This window comes from Oncorhynchus tshawytscha, linkage group LG28, assembly GCF_018296145.1.
Source record: "Oncorhynchus tshawytscha isolate Ot180627B linkage group LG28, Otsh_v2.0, whole genome shotgun sequence".
Lineage (NCBI taxonomy): Eukaryota > Metazoa > Chordata > Actinopteri > Salmoniformes > Salmonidae > Oncorhynchus > Oncorhynchus tshawytscha.
This window is the reverse complement of record NC_056456.1, coordinates 7,939,805-7,960,431: the sequence shown is the minus strand read 5'-3', so window position 1 is coordinate 7,960,431 and position 20,627 is coordinate 7,939,805. Positions and strand designations below refer to the sequence as shown.

General features: G+C 40.1%; 1 protein-coding gene across 2 annotated transcripts in view; it reads right to left on the bottom strand.

The window, feature by feature from the left end:
- Positions 1 to 1,123: 1,123 nt before the first annotated feature.
- Positions 1,124 to 20,627, bottom strand: part of LOC112263447 (actin filament-associated protein 1-like 2) — a 40,015-nt gene continuing 20,511 nt past the window's right edge. For both annotated transcript variants that reach the window (XM_024439689.2, XM_024439688.2), the window contains 9 exons: positions 20,085 to 20,177; positions 19,855 to 19,945; positions 6,695 to 6,906; positions 6,033 to 6,154; positions 5,164 to 5,284; positions 4,577 to 4,667; positions 3,342 to 3,508; positions 2,530 to 2,640; positions 1,124 to 2,354 (listed from right to left, as the gene is read on the bottom strand). In XM_024439689.2, coding sequence (XP_024295457.1) covers positions 2,328 to 2,354; positions 2,530 to 2,640; positions 3,342 to 3,508; positions 4,577 to 4,667; positions 5,164 to 5,284; positions 6,033 to 6,154; positions 6,695 to 6,906; positions 19,855 to 19,945; positions 20,085 to 20,177 — 1,035 coding nt within the window. In that variant the 3' untranslated portion in view covers positions 1,124 to 2,327. The remainder of the gene's footprint in view (positions 2,355 to 2,529; positions 2,641 to 3,341; positions 3,509 to 4,576; positions 4,668 to 5,163; positions 5,285 to 6,032; positions 6,155 to 6,694; positions 6,907 to 19,854; positions 19,946 to 20,084; positions 20,178 to 20,627) is intronic.

Sequence of the window (20,627 nt, the reverse complement as noted above, 5' to 3'; positions counted from 1 at the left end):
CTGTAATTGTGCATTGATAAATTGATAAAATAGAGTTAGTATATGAAAGCTAGTTTAGCTGTTCACTAACAAGGGTTTCAAGTATTTTCGCCAGGGGTGACAGCTTTGAGATGGGCCTATAATTGTATAAGAGTTGGATCTCCCCCTTTTAAAAGTGGTAGGACAAATTCTGATTTCCAGTTCTTTGGAATTTCATTATATTCCAGGGTTAAATTTAACAGATGGTTCAGTGGTTCAGAAATCAGCTGCCAGTTAAAAAGCAGTGATCAAGAAGATCAGGACCTGCAGGCTTTCTCGGATCTAAGGATTTGAGGTCTTTATGTACCTACTGCACTGAGAATAGCAAAAAGCTAAAGGTTTGACCAGCTCTCACCGTTTCATCCACATAGGTTTGTGCAGAGAAAGAGGATACTGAATCAAACAGCCTACCAGATTACACAAAGTGCTCATTGAAATGATTCAGCATTTCAGTTTTGTCAAATACAGCAACAGAGTTCTTCAATACACATGACAGTAATTTATTAACATTACCAGACCTTACACCTAATAGCCTTCCAAAACTTTCTAGGGTCATTGTCACGGCTGTTAAAGGATGAGGACCAAGGTGCAGCTCAGTGAACGTACATTTTCTTTATTTTAAGCAAAATGACGCCAAACAAAACAAACCGTGAAGCTCACAAGCAAAGTGCTCTAAACAGAGTCAACCTCCCACACACACAGGTGGGAAAAGGGTACCTAAGTATGGTTCCCAATCAGAGACAACGATAGACAGCTGTCCCTGATTGAGAACCATACCCGGCCAAACACAAATAAATAGAAAACATAAAACAGAATGCCCACCCCAACTCACGCCCTGACCAAACCAAAACAGAGACATAAAAAGGATCTCTAAGGTCAGGGCGTGACAGTCATTCAGGTTATCAGTGGTAACAGACATAAAATATTCAGACTTGGCCTTCCTGAGAAGAGAAGAACACTTGTTTCATAGCTGCCTAAAAAGAGGCCAATCAGCATCAGAACATGATTTCCTTGCTTTAGACCAGGCTAGATTATGTTTGTGAATAATACAAGACAGCTCAGAAGAAAACCATGGATTATTTCGCCCTTTAACTCTGAACCTGCGGAATGGGGCACACTTGTTTACTATTTGGAAAAAAACACAATGAAAGAATATTCAGGCAGTTTTCACATCAGGAATAAGCTCCAGTCAAAATCAAACAAATCATGAAAGAAATCCTGCTCATTAAAACTCTTAAAATTGATCTTACAAATAAAGCATGGGTTTGTCTTATGAACCTTAGTATTTCTAACAGCAACAACAGGACAATGGTAACTTAAATCATTACAGAAAACACCAACCACAGAATATTTATGTGGAACATTTGTCAATATCAAATCAATCAGGGTAGATTTCTGTGGACATTTGAGATTTCGACGGGTGGGTGAGTTAATCAACTGGGTAAGATTCATAGAATTACAATACATTTTAAAAACATCAGACACCGGCTTTAACCAACACCAGTTGAGATCACCAATCAAGATCATTTAACTGTAAATAAGTTTAGACATAAGGTTCATCAGAGAGGAAAATGCATCACAGAGAGCAGAGGGGGGTCTATAACAGCCAATTGGGTGTGGGGGTCGATTGAGAGAACGGGTTGGGGATTGTTGAGCTGCCACTGACAGCCAGGTGGAGAGCAAATAGAAGCAGCTTGGACGAGACACTTCGCTGTGGGAAAGCAGAGGATAGAACCCAGGCCAGGCAGAGAGAGGTTTACTTTGGTAAACTTTGAGTAGGGAAGTGCCAATAGCAATAAAAAATTATCCGAGTTGAGGGAGACCTGTGATCTTTACACCAGCAAAACTAATAATTTGCACTACACAACAAGGAAAGTGTAGATTTGCTCCACCATAAATGAATAGGTTATTAGTAGGTTAAAAACTATTAGTCACAGACAAATGACTTGACATGCTGCCATCTTGGATTGGGATCCCGTCACAAAGCAATACTACTGTCACCTAGCAATGCTACTTATTTCTCTGAGAGTAAGGTGGATATATAACATTTAGCAAAATAATATGATTATTTGTCTCTCTGAAATGAAACCATGAAGTGATAGATTTGAAACAAATCCATTTCTGTCACCCAATGCCATGATTAGATAGTGAAAAAACAAACCAGTCGCTTTCATAATTTCATAACAATAAAAGCTAATTTACCAACATTTCTGAAAATGGATATACAGTACAACATTTGCAAATTAAACTCTTCATATAAGTCAGGGAATGTGTACTGTACAAGGTAATTGTCACCAGAATGACCAGTATCAATTAAAGGCCTTTGTCTCCCACTCCTAAAAAATACAAACAAAAAGAACACACGGTACATTAAATGTAACAATTATATTTAGCAATTTGACTTACATTCCTCAATTTAATTGTCTTCATATGGTTGTCTTAATGGGGCAGAGTGATGTTCAGAATATATTACTCATCAGATTATCAGACCATATTTAGGCCAAAACTTACCTTATTTCTCTGAAACACCTTGCCATGCTCAATAAATAGGGTGGAAGGGGCTCTTTTCAGTGAGTTTTTAGCGGAGGTTGTTCGTCGCAGTAGCGGATTGAATAACCCACCCTGTGGAGACAAGGCCATTAAAATGAGCACAGACCTTAGAGTAGACCCATGCTGTCAGGAGCTCCAACCCAATAAATTACTGGGAGTTTAAATACGGAGTGTGCGACTCTCTTTAGTCAGCACCTCCACATAAAATATTTTTTTCTGGTTGTGCGCCAGCTCATGTTTTTTTAAAGGTGCTCCAACTTTACCACAATGTCACAGTGACCCTGCCAAGAGTAGATAAAACACAAACTCCAATACAGTGACGTACTGGTAAGGAGAGTTTACAATGTGTCAAGCAACTTTGGTCGGCACATGATGTTTTGTCCCTGATTTATTAATGAGTCACCTTAGGAATTTGACCAATTCTGTTTGGTCAACCCATGTCACACTATGAATCCATTTGTTTTTTCTGTATAACACACTAGTGGTTGTGTTGAGTATTCAAAACACCAAGTGACAGTATTGTGCCACAAAACATCACTGTAGGCTATCTGAACCCATATTTATAAGGCTTCTCAGGGAAGGAGTGCTGCTTTAAGATCAGTGTTGCATTTTAGAGCATTATGAATATGATTATATGGACATGGGGGACCGGATCCCAGATCAGCACTTCTGCTCTGAAACACTTCATGTATACGGGCCCTGGATATTTTCAGGGATGAGAATTCTATGGGTGGCATAACAGGGTTGTGGGTGGCAGCGTATAATGGCCTTACCTGTGCCCATTCTGTACAGAAGGCCAGAGACTGCCTGAAAGAGGTGCGTTTGGTTGTCTTCTGTGCAGTGATGAGGTTAATCTTTGATCCAGCTCTTAGATGCAACCACCTCTTCCCGGTCAAGTCCAGTTCCTGAACCCCCAGCTCCACCTCACACAATTTTCTACCTGTTAAAGAGCCGTAACTGTCACAAATGTGCAGTAAATACTTACATGAAATACTTGTACAAAATAAATTAACACTAAGTAATATTGTAATAGCAATAGCACCAAATTGACATTTAAAGATGGAACTCAACTCTATTCTAAAGTCTCAAATGAGTTTTGTTGACAGGAAAACATTCAGCAAAAAGGCAGAGAAAAAAATACCAAAACACCAGAAACGACAGATCAGAGCACATAGGCACATTTCCCTTGTCAGGACTTCCACCTCACCGGCTTTCTAGTCACCACCGATCCATGTTTAATTTTCATTTGGTTTTGTCTTCATTATACTCACCTGGTTTCCATTCCAGGTGTTCCTTATTTATGGCTTCCCCTGTTGTTTTGTGTGTGATTGTTTTTGTCAAGTGGTTCTGTGTACGTGATCTGGATTGTTTATGTTTATTCTTGTTGGATTATTGTTGAATTTGAGTAAATATCGTGGCTTTTACTCATACCTGTGTCCTGCGCCTGACTACGCATTATTCCATTCACCTAGAACATTGACATCCCTCCACAATTTTGAGAAGGAATCATAGCTCACTGCTTAATGGTGAGTAAAGACCTGGAGGAACCGTGGCCTTACATGCCCTCATGGCCTGCACACTATTTTTAGCTGTGTTCAGTAGCCTGGTCCCAGATGTATTTGTGCTACCGTCACTCAATTTCATGTTTGGCATGATAGCACAAACAGGTCTGGGATCAGACTCTATCTTCAGCCCTTAGCGCTTAAATAACCCAAAGCTTGGGGGCATTATATGAAGTAGTCCCAGACGTTTATATTTTATCTAATCTCCTCAAAAACAGTGGGGTAGAGACCAGCGTAAACGGGTTTCCACCACTATAAAGCACTATGCCTTTGTGTCTGTAGTGTTTTACATTGACGCAACAGAATGCAACTTCAACATAAACTATGGGATGATGATGGAAAATTCTGTGCAGAGAATCTGTTATAACATACAATTATGTAGACATTTTTCTAATTCAAGCTAAATGTAAAGGAATTGTTTTACTTCAAAGTCGAATCCGACTCACTGTGGTTGTTAAAGATTTCAGTGTTGCTGTAGTCGACTGAATCCTTGGATGACACCAACTCTCCCCTGGCAACATTTTGGGAATTCTGGAACTGATGAGAGCAAAACAAAGGAAATCTATTGAAATATCACACTGACTTCTTTGTACTGTTTTCGGTTTACAGTTTTTTGCTGTTAATTAAATAAATGTATGTACGCCTCTGACTATCACCTGACTGTGCCCTTATTCAAGCCTGAAGTCAAAGTCTCTGAAGTCATAGTCTCTCGGAACCCTGGACACACAACGCTGTACAGTGTTTTAGGCAGTGATTCAAACCAACTCATATTAAATACCTGCGCAAAGAGAGACTTTTAAAGGCAATTTTACAGACATTCCTGGAGATTGTATTCACCGTACACGACATGGATGTCAGCTCAAACATGAGTTGCCTTTAGAAGTCCATGTGCATTATTGGTTTGAATCCCAGTCTTTCTCTCACAGAACCCAAGAAAATAGTAGCAAAGGAGTGAAATCGGAATATCCCTCTATAATATCTCCCTATACAACTAATTTACAGCTCCGGTTTCTCCCCCCCAGAATGGACGTACCATGTGCTCCAGTATGGCTGTGTTGGAGTAGATGGGTTGCGATTTGCCACTTCCACAGAGCTGGTGAAAGGGGTCGTCGATGTACATGTTTGAGGTTGGGAACCTTAGTTCCTTTAAACCACTGATAATAAGAAAAAAAATGTTAATCAAGTATGCATTTATAAACATAGTTCAGGGCCTGTGTTCACAACTTGTCTTAGAGTAGGCGTACTGATCTAGGATTTGTATATTAAATCTAGCAAATCTGATTTTAGATCAGCAATCCTACTCAGACACACTTTGTGGATATTGACCCTGTTCTGTAGATTTTCATTGTAGATCATCACACTAGAGGTCGTCACGGGTCTGACTGAACAAGAAATACCAGAGACCTGATACGGGCCCAAAATTTGAACTTTTCCCTCGGGTCCGTGTTGGATCCTGATTGATTGTCATCGGGTCTATGCAACTACGGCTGATAGACCCGAGTGGACCTGAATGGACCCGACCACGGTCTGCATAGCATGCAGCATATTTATTTTACGGTACTAAGGGGAATTTATTGACTTATAGAAGGCCTAGCCAATAAAAAGACCTATTTGTTAACCAGAAGACCAACTTGGTCGATAAACTTTATTTTTTGTTCACTCGGGTACAGTCGGGTCTGGTCTAGACCCGGACCCATAAGGGTATGGATCAGGTCTAGGTCTGGTTATTGTCGGGTCCATCCGTGTTCAGGTCGGATTATTCTCAGTCCATTCAGGTCTGGGTCACCCTTTAAAAAAAAACATTGTATCCGTTCGGGTCCAGGCCAACTTTTTGGACCCGAGAAGACCTCTATAAATCAAGACATAGTAAAGGATCTAGTGACCACTGTGAAAATGTATTACCTCAGTGTTCCAGCAGGCTTTGAGATGATGTCATGGTGGTACAGAGAGTCAGCCTGACCGTGACTTACACTCCCATCCTGCAGGAGCTGCACCCACTGTTCTTTCTCATCTGCACAGCCGGCCTGGAACAGAGACATGGATGAACAGAGCAAGGGAGGGTTGTGTGAGAGAGTGATAAAGAGAATGAGGAAGACAGAGAGAAGAAGGAGAGGTTCAACAACACTCCATGCATGCACTGTTCCAGGAATAATTTGGTCCTATTTTATCCTGCACAGCTAATTTTTGGGGTTTTGAATTATTTTATATAAGGAAATAGGAAATAGCTGGGTTGCGTTTGGTAGTGATCATGTACATAACAAGTTTCTCTTTTAAAAAAATGTGTGTGTGAAATGTGAAATGAGTGTGAAATGACTGTCCAGAATGACCAAATTGAACCACAATGACGTTAAGTGACTCAAAGTGATCTGGCCCCCTTTACAACACCAAAAGCCCTGGATGAATATCCAACCTTTTCAACATATTTTTTACCAGGGAGAAGGGTGAAGTTCCCCCTATATGCTGATCTTGGGTCAGTTTTGCATTCCCCCCAATAATTAAGATTGGGGGAGGGGAAGCTGATCCTAGATATGTACCTAAGGGGAACTTCACCCCAGAGCTCTTACCTCCAGTACTGCCACCTGGTCTCCGTGTTGGACCACAGTGATGCGGTAGGCCTGAGGCATGTCGGGGTCTGGTCGAACCTGGCAGCCTCTCAATGGCACCATATACTGAGGGCTCTTTTCACAGCCCCTGTCTCGGTACATCTTCAGGACTCCGCCCTCAACCTGACACCACAGGCTCTGCCACTGGCAGTTCATCAGCACATTTAGAAACCCTGCAGCCCAAACAGGAAACAGGGTCAAAGGGCACGAGAGCCTTAGGGTAGATGAGATAGGAGTTAGTGCAAGACCAGGCTATGGTTATGACTAGGGCTGTTCGGGTGACCGTAATACCGCCATACCGGCGGTCACGAGTCATGAAGACAGTCAAATTCCACGTGACTGTTTAGTCACGGTAACGGTCACGGTGTTCCTCTAATCACTCTAACATCAATACAAACGTAATCAAAAATCAAATCAAACACTTCATGAGAGCCCATGAGCTCATGTTGCACAACTTTGCTATAGGCTATGCAATTGCGTGAGAAAACAGTGATGCCTCTATTAAAAATCGTATAATCCCATCAACTTTCTATAGGCCAGGCCTACTATATTTATTTCTCAACTTTCCTAATATTAAGCACATTGCTTCTCTTTAAAACAGGCGTATAGCCTACCTGGCTGGCATGAAAATGAACCACAGGAAAAGTGTCCTCGATTCGCTATATAACTGCATAGATGAAATGTGTTTTTTTCCGCTGCCCCTATTTCGAGACAGGTGCATAATAATGCTCCATTCTAAATCAAACCAAATGTCACACATATATTATTTAGTATATGTAAAGACAAGATTAAATCAGGAATAATCTGATGGGTGACAATGTTAGCCTATCACTTGTGAATGATATATTATCACTTGTAAATGATGCCCAATTTAATGCAAACAGCACATACTTTTGTGACTTTTTAAAATCATAGTCATACACCTCATGTAGCCTAGACCATAGGCCTATATGTTTTTTATAAGAGTTGTATCACAACTAAAGCACATTCATCTGCTTTACAACAGGTGTAGAGCCTAACTCGCATATATATGCAGCTTGTGAGTTTCAAGCTTGGGGTAGAACATTTTCACCATAAAAATACACCTCTTTAATAAAAGCATTACATGCATAATCGCATTTGTGGTCACTTTTGAGCATGGTGTTTTCCTGCTAATGGAACATTCACGCTTATAGCCTACTGCTGTGTGTGCATTGCTGCGCATTTAATGTGAAGAAATAGCCGAATAGTTTATAAATAATTTAAGCTAAACGTTCTTATCTGTTGCGTCAGGCTCATTGCTTAAACAGGTTTTTTGATGCTAGTGTTTGTATTCATTTGGGATCTATCACATCCTACAACTGTCCCAGGCCATGTTTGGAATATTTATTTGTCGCACAGAATATAATAAGTCAACTTTTGTACTATGGGTGGTAGTAGATTGACATAGGCTAGTGGTTTTGCTGTTCGTTAGGCCTACTCATCTTGTTGGCTGATGAGAAAGAATGTGGACAGTTCTCCCAATATCTTCAATATGCACCTTGGAATTGGATAAGGATGCCGCAGTTGCGTCCCTGATATGTCTGTCTTCACTTGTAATAATTATTATATTCAGCCCAAGGACACAACGACCACTGTCCGCAAAAGGGGGCATTACGGCCACACAAAAGGGGATGCAGCCGGGAAATCCGAGGCATTATCAAATGCTTCGTGTCAACTTGTGAACGAGAGACTGATGAAATGTGTACAGCCTGTAGAAAAAAAACATGCAGACCTCATGCCTTTCATGCAATTTTTTTCAAATCGTCATTAGAGTCGCATCATGCAGCCTTATAATGTATTAAAAATCAAAACATATAGCCCAACATTTGTATCACAACTACAGTTACATAATCACTCTAAATTAAGCATATAGGAGTACCTGTTTCTTTGTTAACCCTCAACACAGAATAGCTGCATGTGTAACAGTTGTCATAGGTGGAAGAAGGTGAAGAGGACCAAGGTGCAGCCTTTTACGTGTTCATGGTAGATTTAATAAAGAAACTGAACACTAGAACAAAAAAAACAACAACGCGGAACAAACGAAACCGTTCTGTCTGGTGCAGACAAACAAAGACTGAAAACAAACACCCACAACCAAAATGGGGAAAACAGGCTACCTAAGTATGATTCTCAATCAGAGACAACGATTGCCAGCTGCCTTTTATTGGAAACCATACCAGGCCAAACACATAGAAATACAAAACCTAGACTACAAAACATAGAATTCCCACCTCAACTCACGGCCTGACCAAACTAAAACAGAGACATAAAAAAGGACTAAGGTCAGGACGTGACAGTATGTGCATACTGCCAGTGGTGGCAAAAGTACCCAACTGTCATACTTGAATAAAAGTAAAGATACCTTTAACAGAAAATGACTCAAGTAAAAGGAAAAGTCACCCAGTAAAATACTGCTTGAGTAAAAGTCTAAATGTATTTAGTTTAAAATATACTTAAGTATGTCAACAGTAAAAGTATAAATAATTTCAAATTCCTTATATTAAGCAAACCAGATGGCATAATTTTCTTGTTTTTTTAATTTACGGAAAGCCACTGGCACACCAACATTCAGACATATTTTACAAACAAAGCATGTGTGTTTAGTGAGTCCCCCAGATCAGAGGCAGTAGGGATGACCAGGGATGTTCGGTTGATAAGTGTGTAAATTTGACTATTTTCCTGTCCTGCTAAGCATTCAAAATGTAACTACTAATTTTAGGTGTCGAGGAAAATGCATGGAGTAAAAGGTACAATATTTTCTTAATAAGGAATGTAGTGAAGTGAAAGTCAAAGCAGTCAAAAATACAGAAAATAATTAAAGTACAGATACACAAAAAATCTGCTGGAGTAGTAGTTTAAAGTATTTTTTACTTTACACCACTGCACACTGCCTCAAATCGTTTAGAGAAAACATCCTTTCTATTTTATTCAGCTATGTTCAATTGTATTATTCATTCAATAAAATAATATAAAATAATGCCATGGAATTCTAAACAAATGTCTGATAAATTAACTAATGTAGCCCACAGCCAAGGCATAGCCAGATCAGGGTCACACACAAGGACCACTCAGAGTATTCCATTATGTTCTTCTGAAATAGACTGTATTTTCTTCATATCATGTTTCTTTAGACCTGTCTAAGATAAATAATGGATTTATTGTGATGGTGTAGGCTATATTACCTGGGACTTATTATACTTTCAAAATGTAGATGCTCCAAAGGTCTGCATCAGTGGCTTGTTAACTATGCATGGAAGCCAGGAGATGCTAAATGTGTTTATGTTTATTAACGGTCAATTACCGTGAGACCGGCAGTTATTTGCTTGACAATCACCGGCAGACAAAATTTCATGACCACCACAGCCTTAGTCATGACTTTCTTTCCAACTCTTACGGTCAGGAGTTGGCTAGACAATAAGATGCTCCCCGCGCACTTGGAGAGGAACAGCTTGACAAAATTGTTAAAAACGTCCGCACCTTTGACCCCATTCCAGGTAAGCCAAATGACACTGAGACATTCTTAGCAGACATAGAGGATGCCTTGGATGGCTACCCTAACGCTATGAATACTGACAGGCTTTACCCGTTGAAGCGAACATCCAAGGTTAATCCGTCTACAACAGCAACACGTAAAAAACGACTATGCTAAACTGAAAATGGAATTCAGTGGTTCTGTGACTTGCAAACACGACAGCTCGCTGGCTAACAATGTCAGACAAGCTCGGAATAAACGGACAGACATTCAGTAATTCCCAGGAATAGCTTGTCCACCTATGTGTTATCCAGACAGAAAAGAGATATAGGCAAAATAACTTTTTAATTCAAAGCAATAAAGAAGTGGAAAAATGTATCTGAGCAAACCAGAAACATTTCAATATATATATTCCAACAACATTTTTAAACAGATTAAATATGATACATAGGGAATTTGTGCTGGACTATGCTAGAATAATCAATCTTTTTAGACTGTTAAGAGTATTTATCTGGTCAATATGTCAGTGTATCATGTCTGTTTGTATCCTTGTGTTATATGTGAAAATGGGATCATATAATAAATTGTATTTTAATGTTTAAGGACTCTTGGAAGATTCGTCCAAATGAGGACTAAAAGAGATCCTAATAAAATAAAATAAAACCCCCAGCTTTTTCTCCAGATTTCGTTAGGTCAGCCCTGTAGTGTCCCCAATATAAGCTTTGTCATTCAGGTTGCAGATGTTCTGAAAGAGCTGCAAAACCTGGACCCGTACAAATCATCTGAGCTAGACAATCTGGACCCACTCTTTCTAAAACTATCCGCCGCCTTTGTTGCAATCCCTATTACCAGTCTGTTCAACCTCTCTTTCGTATCGTCCGAGATCCCTAAAGGTTGGAAATCTGCCGCGGTCATCCCCATCTTCAAAGGGGGTGACACTCTAGACCCAAACTGTTATAGACCTATATCTATCCTGCCCTGCCTCTCTAAAGTCTTCGAAAGCCAAGTTAACAAACAGATCACTGACCATTTCGAATCCCACCGTACCTTCTCCGCTGTGCATTACGGTTTCCGAGCTGGTCACGGGTGCACCTCAGCCATGCTCAAGGTACTAAACGATATCATAAGTGCCATCGATAAAAAACAGTACTGTGCAGCCGTCTTAATCGACCTGGCCAAGGCTTTCGACTCTGTCAATCACGGTATTCTTATCGGCAGACTCAATAGCCTCGGTTTCTCAAACGACTGCTTCAGCTGGTTCACCAACTACTTTGCAGACAGAGTTCAGTGTGTCAAATCGGAAGGCCTGTTGTCCGGACCTCTGGCAGTCTCTTTGGGGATACCACAGGGTTCAATTCTCGGGCCGACTCTTTTCTCTGTATATATCAATGATGTCGCTCTTGCTGCGGGTGATTCCTTGATCCACCTCTACGCAGACAAGACCATTCTGTATACATCTGTCCCTTCTTTGAACACTGTGTTAACTAACCTCCAAACGAGCTTCAATGCCACACAACACACCTTCCATGGCCCAACTGCTCTTAAATGCTAGTAAAACCAAATGTATGCTTTTCAAACGTTCGCTGCCGCACCCGACCATGGAAGGTGTGGAAGACTAGTATCACTACTCTGGACGGTTCTGACCTAGAATATGTGGACAACTACAAATATCTAGGTGTCTGGCTAGACTATAAATTCTCCTTCCAGACTCTTAATAAACATCTCCAATCCAAATCAAATCTAGAATTGGCTTTCTATTTCGCAAAAAAGCCTCCTTCACTCATGCCGCCAATCTTACCCTAGTAAAACTGATTATCCTACCGATCCTCGACTTCGGGGATTTCATCTACAAAATAGCTTCCAAAACTCTACTCAGCAAACTGGATGCAGTCTTATCACAGTGCCATCCGTTTTGTTACTAAAGCCCCTTATACCACCCACCACTGCGACCTGTGTGCTCTAGTCGGCTGGCCCTCGCTACATATTCATCGCCAGACCCACTGCCTCCAGGTCATCTATAAGTCTATGCTAGGTAAAGCTCCGCCTTATCTCAGCTCACTGGTCACGATAACAACTCACACACATAGCACACGCTCCAGCAGGTATATCTCACTGGTCATCCCCAAAGCCAACACCTCCTTTGGCCGCCTTTCCTTCCAGTTCTCTGCTGCCAGTGACTGGAACGAATTGCAAAAATCGCTGAAGCTGGAAACTTATATTTCCCTCACTAACTTTAAACACCAGCTCTCTGAGCAGCTAACTGATCGCTACAGCTGTACATAGTCCATCTGTAAATAGCCCACCCAAACTACCTACCTCATCCCCATATTGTTTTTTATTTACTTTCTGCTCTTTTGCACACCAGTATCTTCACTTGCACATCATCATCTGCTCATTTATCACTCCAGTGTTGACCTGTTATGGCTACAATCCCCCTATCGGGATAATTGTCATCAACAGCCGCTGAATAGCATAGCGCTACATACAATAAATATTACTATAAATATTTATATTCATGAAATCACAAGTGCAATATAGGAAAACACAGCTTAGCCTTTTGTTAATCCACCTGTCGTGTCAGATTTTGAAATTATACTTTACAGTGAAAGCAATCCAACCGTTTGTGTAAATTTATCGATCGCACCATAAACATTAAGTACACTTAGCATCAGGTAGCTCGGTCACGAAAATCTGAAAAGCAATCAAATTAATTGTTTACCATTGATGATCTTCGGATGATTTCACTAACAAGACTCCCAGTTACACAACAAATGTTCTGTTTGTTCCATAAAGATGATTTTTATATTCAAAATACCTCTGTTTGTTTGTCGCGTTTATGTTCAGAAATCCACAGGAAAGAGCGGTCATGACAACGCAGACGAAAATTCCAAATAGTTTCCATTATGTCCACAGAAACATGTCAAACGTTTTTTTAATCAATCCTCAGGTTGTTTTTAAAATATATAATCGATAATATATCAACTGCAAATGTCTTTCACAGTAGGAGAGGGGAAAACAATGGCTGTCCAAATTCTGTTGCGCAAGCAAAACTCATGTGACCACTTGACGCGATGTTATTTTTCAAAATAAAAGCCTGAAACTATGTCTGAAGACTGTTGACACCTTGAGGAAGCGATAGGAAAAGGAATCTGGTTCATATCTCTTTAAATCGAGCAAAGGGAGGCTATGGAACATGGAGTTTTCAAAATAGAAGCCACTTCCTGTTTTGATTTTCCTCAGGGTTTTTCGCCAGCAATATCAGTTCTGTTATACTCAAAGACAATATTTTGACAGTTTTGGAAACTTTAGAGTGTTTTCTATCCAATACTAATAATAATATGCATATATTAGCAACTGAGACTGAGGAGCTGGCCGTTTACAATGGGCAGCTTTTCATCCAAGCTACTCAATACTGCCCCTGCAGCCATATGAAGTTCATCTGCTAAATTGTAATTACTTCACTACTATGGTCTATTTATTGCCTACCTCCTCACGCCCTTTGCACACACTGTATATAGACTTTCTTTTTTTCTATAGTGTTATTGACTTTACGCTTGTTTATTCCATGTGTAACTCTGTGTTGTTTGTGTCATACTGCTTTGCTTTATCTTGGCAAGGTCACAGTTGTAAATGAGAACTTGTTCTCAACTAGCTTACCTGGTTAAATAAAGGTGAAATAAAATAAATAAAATAGAAACTGCCTATTACTCAGGCCCAGAAGCCAGGATATGCGTATAATTGGTAGCAGTGGGTATAAAACACTTTGACGTTTCTAAAACTGTTAAAATAATGTCTGAGACTATAAAATAATTGATATGGCAGGCGGAAGAATATTGTTTTGTTTTTGAGCTCCCAGGCTCTTATTATGTAAACCTATTATTTCTATGCATGTCCGTCACCCAGATTGCAATTCCTATGGCTCCCACTAGATGTCAACAGTCTTTATTCAAGGTTTCAGGCTTCTTTTTTGAAAAACAAACAAGTATTTGGTGCGTTTGTTAGGTTACCACCTGAAGCAAATGGGACTTTCGGCTCGAGAAGGAGAGGACGCGGGAATTTGCCTTTCATATTGAACATACTATTTTCTGTGTGAAATAGAGGGGGTGGGGGATTGATGTGTGGGTTTATAACACCTCACCTCAATCGTTAATTGTAATGCAGCAGATGGTTCTTTTCTGGTCTTTAGTATGGGTGAATGGAATGTCTTTTTGTTACGGAAGAGTGTGCCTCCCAAAACTTCAACATTGAACGTGGGACAATATATTTCAACATCCGAATGTTGGGAAGGATGAGAGATGGAATATATAAAATGATTGTCTATTTTGTGATGTCATTAAAAATTGTATAAAGAAATTAGAACAAAACATTGTAACTTAAGGAGCTTTTACACGGTGTATATCAGGTTTACATCCATTACGTGTTGTAGAAAATATCAATGATGAAGAGAATGTTTTTGTGATGATAGGACCTGTGATTTTAGTTCTCTAATGAGATCATAGTAATTAGAATACTTTGCCTCGTAACTAGCCACAACCCAGGGAGCACAGAGAGCGTGTCAGCATGCCAAAAATGCCCCCTTTTAACCCGAGTGTGAAAAAGATTGAGTTAAGAATTAACATACCAGACTAAAAGGACCACAAGCTACGGCTTGGTCTATATTAGTCATGACCCTGGAAGAAGACAAAGGAACCTCTAACAATCAATGCTGCGGTTGAGTAGCTGTTCTAAGTACTGTATCTAAGAAATTGAATTTAAGTAGTTTATTCTCTTCAATTCATCGTCGGCTACACTGCTCTCATCATAAATCTGGGGATCATCGACATGGCTGATTAGCTGTCCTCAGAAGACCTCTCTTCCAGAACCAGTGCAAGTCAACAGGCAACTAAGAAGAAGGACATTGTGACCTCTTGTGGAAAATCAGAGACTTACACCTGAGAACAAAGGGGAAGGTTATCCGAAGAAGAAGGCCCTATCGAACACTTCTCACAAAGCGGAAACCTTTCCACAAAGGTCTGGGCCCAACAGAGATACCAGATGAAGACCTTCAACACGTAAATACATGCATGCCCAAATTCAACTACCTGCTACTCATCCCCAGAAGATAAGATATGCATATTATTAGTAGATTTGGATAGAGAACACTCTGAAGTTTCTAAAACTGTTTGAATCATGTCTGTGAGTATAACAGAACTTATTTAGCAGGCAAAACCCAGAGGACAAACCATTCAGATTTTTGTTTTGAGGTCACTCTTTTCAATGAGTTTTCATTGGCAATCCAGATTTCTAAGGGGCCGTCTTGCAGTTCCTACCGCTTCCCCTGGATGTCAACAGTCTTTAGAAATTGGTTGAGGTTTTTCCTTTGAGAAATGAAGAAATAGCCCTGTTCAGAACGAGGATAACTTGTAGTGTACTGTTTGTTAGAAGCGCGTGACCAGAAAGCATGCTACAGTTTGTTTTCCTCCTGTATTGAACACAGATCATCACGTCTTCAATTTTGTCGATTTATTTACATTAAAAAAATACCTAAAGTTGCATTACAAAAGTAGTTTGAAATGTTTTAGCAAAGTTTACAGGTAACTTTTGAGATATTTTGTAATCACGTTGCGCAAGTTGGAACCGGTGTTTTTCTGGATCAAACGCTCCAAATAAATGGACATTTTGGATATATGTCGACAGATTAATCGAACAAAAGGACCATTTGTGATGTTTATGGGACACATTGAGTGCCAACAGAAGAAGCTCGTCAAAGGTAAGACATTAATTATATTTTTATTTCTACGTTTTGTGTCGTGCCTGCAGGGTTGAAATATGCTTTTCTCTCTTTGTTTACGGAGGTGCTATCCTCAGATAATAGCATCGTTTGCTTTCGGCAAAAAGCGTTTTTGAAATCTGACATGTTGGCTGGATTTACAACAAGTGTAGCTTTAATTTGGTATCTTACATATGTGATTTCATGAAAGTTTGATTTTCATAGTAATTTATTTGAATTTGGCGCTCTGCATTTTCACTGGCTTTTTGCCAGTTGGGACGCTAGTTCACATATCCCAGAGAGGTTAACATCTTGTGTAACAAGTGTGATATTATGCTGTCCGCTGTTGTCGCCATATTAAGTTTCAAATCAATAACCTATACCGCGTGTGTGTATCCTGTGTTATCATTTAGTTTGTTAGTAAATAAATAATCAAATCAATTTGTGTGGTATGGAATGATTAGTAAGACTCGAGTTTGTGCAGATTCATGAAGTCTGTGATGTTCAGAATGAGAGTGATATGAGGAAATGATTAGTGACTTATCAATATATATATTATTGAGTTAAATCGGGAGACAGTGTCTCAGTAAAAAACTTCTCCCATGGTGCCCCAATTTCCTAAAGAGTTCATTGTTACATGATTAATTTAATCCAGTAACAATTAAACATAGTAGGTTATTATTCAATAAATAACAGTCACGCCACAACACTAATTACACAATCAGGGCTACAAAGAAGCTGGGCAGGGTATATGACTCCGTCTGAAATGGGACCCTGGTCCCTATATATACAGTCCCTGGTCCCTATATATACAGTATAGCCCTATGGGGCCTGGTCAAAAGTATGCTACTTTGGACACAGCCTAAAACCACCACATTCATGTCTCTCTCCAGACTCTAATGGTGACAAATCAATTCCCCAGGAATCTCCTGTTCATAAGGAGCCAGTATTACACCAACAACGTGCCTGTTTTGACTTAAAAGTAGACTTCTATTAACAATCAAACGAGGCAAACAATACCACACTGTCTTCACAGAGTCCTCAGTGATGCAACCAGTCCCTACGGACCAACTTAAGACGGAACTACAGTTGAAGTCGGAAGTTTACATACACCTTAGCCAAATACATTTAATGTCAGGAATTGTGAAAAACTGAGTTTTAATCAGAGTAAAAACTCTCTGTCTAAGGTCAGTTAGGATCACCACTTTCTTTTAAGAATGTGAAATGTCAGAATAATAGGAGAGAGAATTATTTATTTCAGCTTTTATTTCTTTCATCCCATTCCCAGTGGGTCAGAAGTTTACATACACTCAATTAGTATTTGGTAGCACTGCCTTTACATTGTTTAACTTGGATCAAACTTTTCGGGTAGCCTTCCACAAGCTTCCCACAATAAGTTGGGTGAATTTTGTCCCTTCCTCCTGACAGAGCTGGTGTAACTGAGTCAGGTTTGTAGGCCTCCTTGCTTGCACACGCTTTTTCAGTTTTTCTGCCCACAAAATGTATGTGGGATTGAGGTCTGGGCTTTATGATGGCCAATCCAATACCTTGAATTTGTTGTCCTTAAGCCATTTTGCCACAACTCTGGAAGTATCCTTGGGGTCATTGTCCATTTGGAAGACCCATTTGCAACCAAGCTTTAATTTCCTGACTGATGTCTTGAAATGTTGCTTCAATATATCCACATAATTTCCCGTCCTCATGATGCCATCTATTTTGTGAAGTGCACCAGTCCCTCCTGCAGTAAAACACCCCCACAACCTGATGATGCCACCCCCGTGCTTCACGGTTGGGATGGTGTTCGACGGCTGGCAAGCCTCCCCCTTTTTCCTCCAAACACAACAATGGTCATTATGGCCAACCAGTTCTATTTTTGTTTCATCAGACCAGAGGGATTACTCCAAAAAGTACCATCTTGTGCATCTCGTCCCTATGTGCCGTTGCAAACCGTAGTCTGGCTTTTTTAACCTCTCTGGGATATGTGCGATGGTAGCGTCCCACCTGGCCAAAAGCCAGAGAAAATGCAGAGCGCCAAATTCAAATAAATTACTATAAAAATCAAACTTTCATGAAATCACACATGCAAGATCCCAAATTAAAGCTACACTTGTTGTGAATTCAGCCAACATGTCAGATTACAAGAAGGCTTTTCAGCGAAAGCAAACGATGCTATTATCTAAGGATAGCACCATAGTAAACAAAGAGAGAGAAGCATATTTCAACCCTGCAGGCGCGACACAACTCTGATATAAAAATATAATTCATGCCTTACCTTTGACGAGCGTCTTTTGTTGGCACTCCAATATTTCCCATAAACACCACAAAAGGTCCTTTGTTTGATTAAATCCGTTGATATATATCCAAAATGTCAATTTATTTGGCGTGTTTGATCCAGAAAAACACTGGTTCCAACTTGCGCAACGTGACTACAAAATATCTCAAAAGTTACGTGTAAACTTTGCCAAAACATTTCAAACTACTTTTGTAATACAACTTTAGGTATTTTTTAACGTAAATAATCGATAAAATTGAAGACTGGATGCTCTGTGTTCAATACAAGAGGAAAACAAACTGTAGCTAGCATTCTGGTCGCGCCTCTAACAGTACACTTCAAGTTATCCTTGTTCAAGATGGCCATACTTCTTCATTACACAAAGGAAAAACAATTTCTAAAGACTGTTGACATCCAGTGGAAGCGATCGGAACTGCAAGAAGGTCCCTTAGAAATCTGGATTCCCAATGAAAACACATTGAAAAGTGACCTAAAAAAAAAAATCTCAATGGTTTGTCCTCGGGGTTTCGCCTGCTAAATAAGTTCTGTTATACTCAGACATGATTCAAACAGTTTTAGAAACTTCCGAGTGTTTTCTATCCATATTTACTAATAATATGCATATCTTATCTTCTGGGGATGAGTAGCAGGCAGTTGAATTTGGGCATGCATTTCATCCGGACATGAAAATACTGCCCCCTGTCACCAAGAAGTTAAGCCGGTTTTGGAGCAGTGGCTTCTTCCTTGCTGAGCGGCCTTTCAGGTTATGTTGACATAGGACTCGTTTTACTGTGGATACAAATACGTTTGTACATGTTTCCGCCAGCATCTTCACAAGTTCCTTTGCTGTTGTCCAGGGATTGATTTGCACTTTTCGCACCAAAGTACATTCATCTCTAGGAGACAAAAGGCGTATCCTTCCAGAACAGTATGATGGCTGCATGGTTCCATGGTGTTTATACTTGCGTACTATTGTTTGTACCGATGAACATGGTACCTTCAGGCGTTTGGAAATTGCTCCCAAGGATGAACCAGACTGACTGGTGGACATCTTACAATTTTTTTTCTGAGGTCTTGGCTAATTTCTTTTGATTTTCCCATGATGTCAAGCAAAGAGGGACTGAGTTTGAAGGTAGGCCTTGAAATACATTCACAGGTACACCTCCAATTGACTCAAATGATGTTAATTAGCCTATCAGAAGCTTCTAAAGCCATTACATAATTTTCTGGAATTGTCCAAGCTGTTTAAAGGCACAGTCAACTTAGTGTATGTAAACTTCTGACCCACTGGAATTGTGATACAGTGAATAATAAGTGAAATAATCTGTCTGTAAGCAATTGTTGTAAAAATTAGTTGTGTCATGCACGAAGTAGATGTCCTAACCGACTTGCCAAAACTATAGTTTGTTAAACAAGAAATGTGTGGAGTGGTTGAAAAACTAGTTTTAATGACTCCAACCTAAGTGAATGTAAACTGCCGACCAACTGTATATTTAGCCTCTGAAACAGAGGTTGCTCCAGTCCTGTTCCGACCAGAGGCATTTGTTTATGTTGACAAAACACAGGAATAGGCTGAGAGGGACAGAATTATTGCCGCTCGTGCTTACCTTTATCCTTCATTTCCCCACTGCTGAGAGCAGAGGGCAGCTTGGACAGTTTCTCTTCATCAGAGTCGGAAGTGTGTATGACTGTGTTTGACTGTGAGGAAAACAACACATGAAAGTGCTGCATTTAGATAAAATCTGAGCTACCTAATTCATTCAAGTCGAGAGGAAGTTATTTGAATGTGAACTAAGGTCAGGAGTATTTTTAATTCTTGTAGTGGCAGATTACTTACCCTGCAAGAGTCTAGTCTGTCACACTTGAGTAACGATGAGGAACTCTGGGACTCTGGCTCATAGTAGGAGGTTCCACTCACCTCCTCAATGATCTAGGTGCCAGCCAAACATCAAGTACGAATTCATAACAGAACACACACAAAATCTTTAGGGGCAGAATTTTCTGTGGAGATTCTTCACTGATCTTGATTTTATGTCAAGGACCAGGCTTAATATGTGTCCAGGAATCTGCCTTAATGCTGACACTTATCCAGCCATGCCCTATATCTCCCAAGTTCCAAATACTGTCATAACTATAAAATTGTCCCAGTCTGATAATAACCTGATAATACAGCAATTAATTTCAGATAGGCTAGACAGGCCTGTTCGGACAATCATGTGCTTACCCATCCAAAAAGCCATTTCCTTTGACTCCTCCCTTTGCTCTACATTGCTGGCTACTTCTTCTGTAGGTGTCATTGTGTGCTCCACTCCGGCTTCTAGGTCACCAGGCTGCTTGTTATGGCGCACACCTGTCACCATCGTTACTCGCACCTGCACCT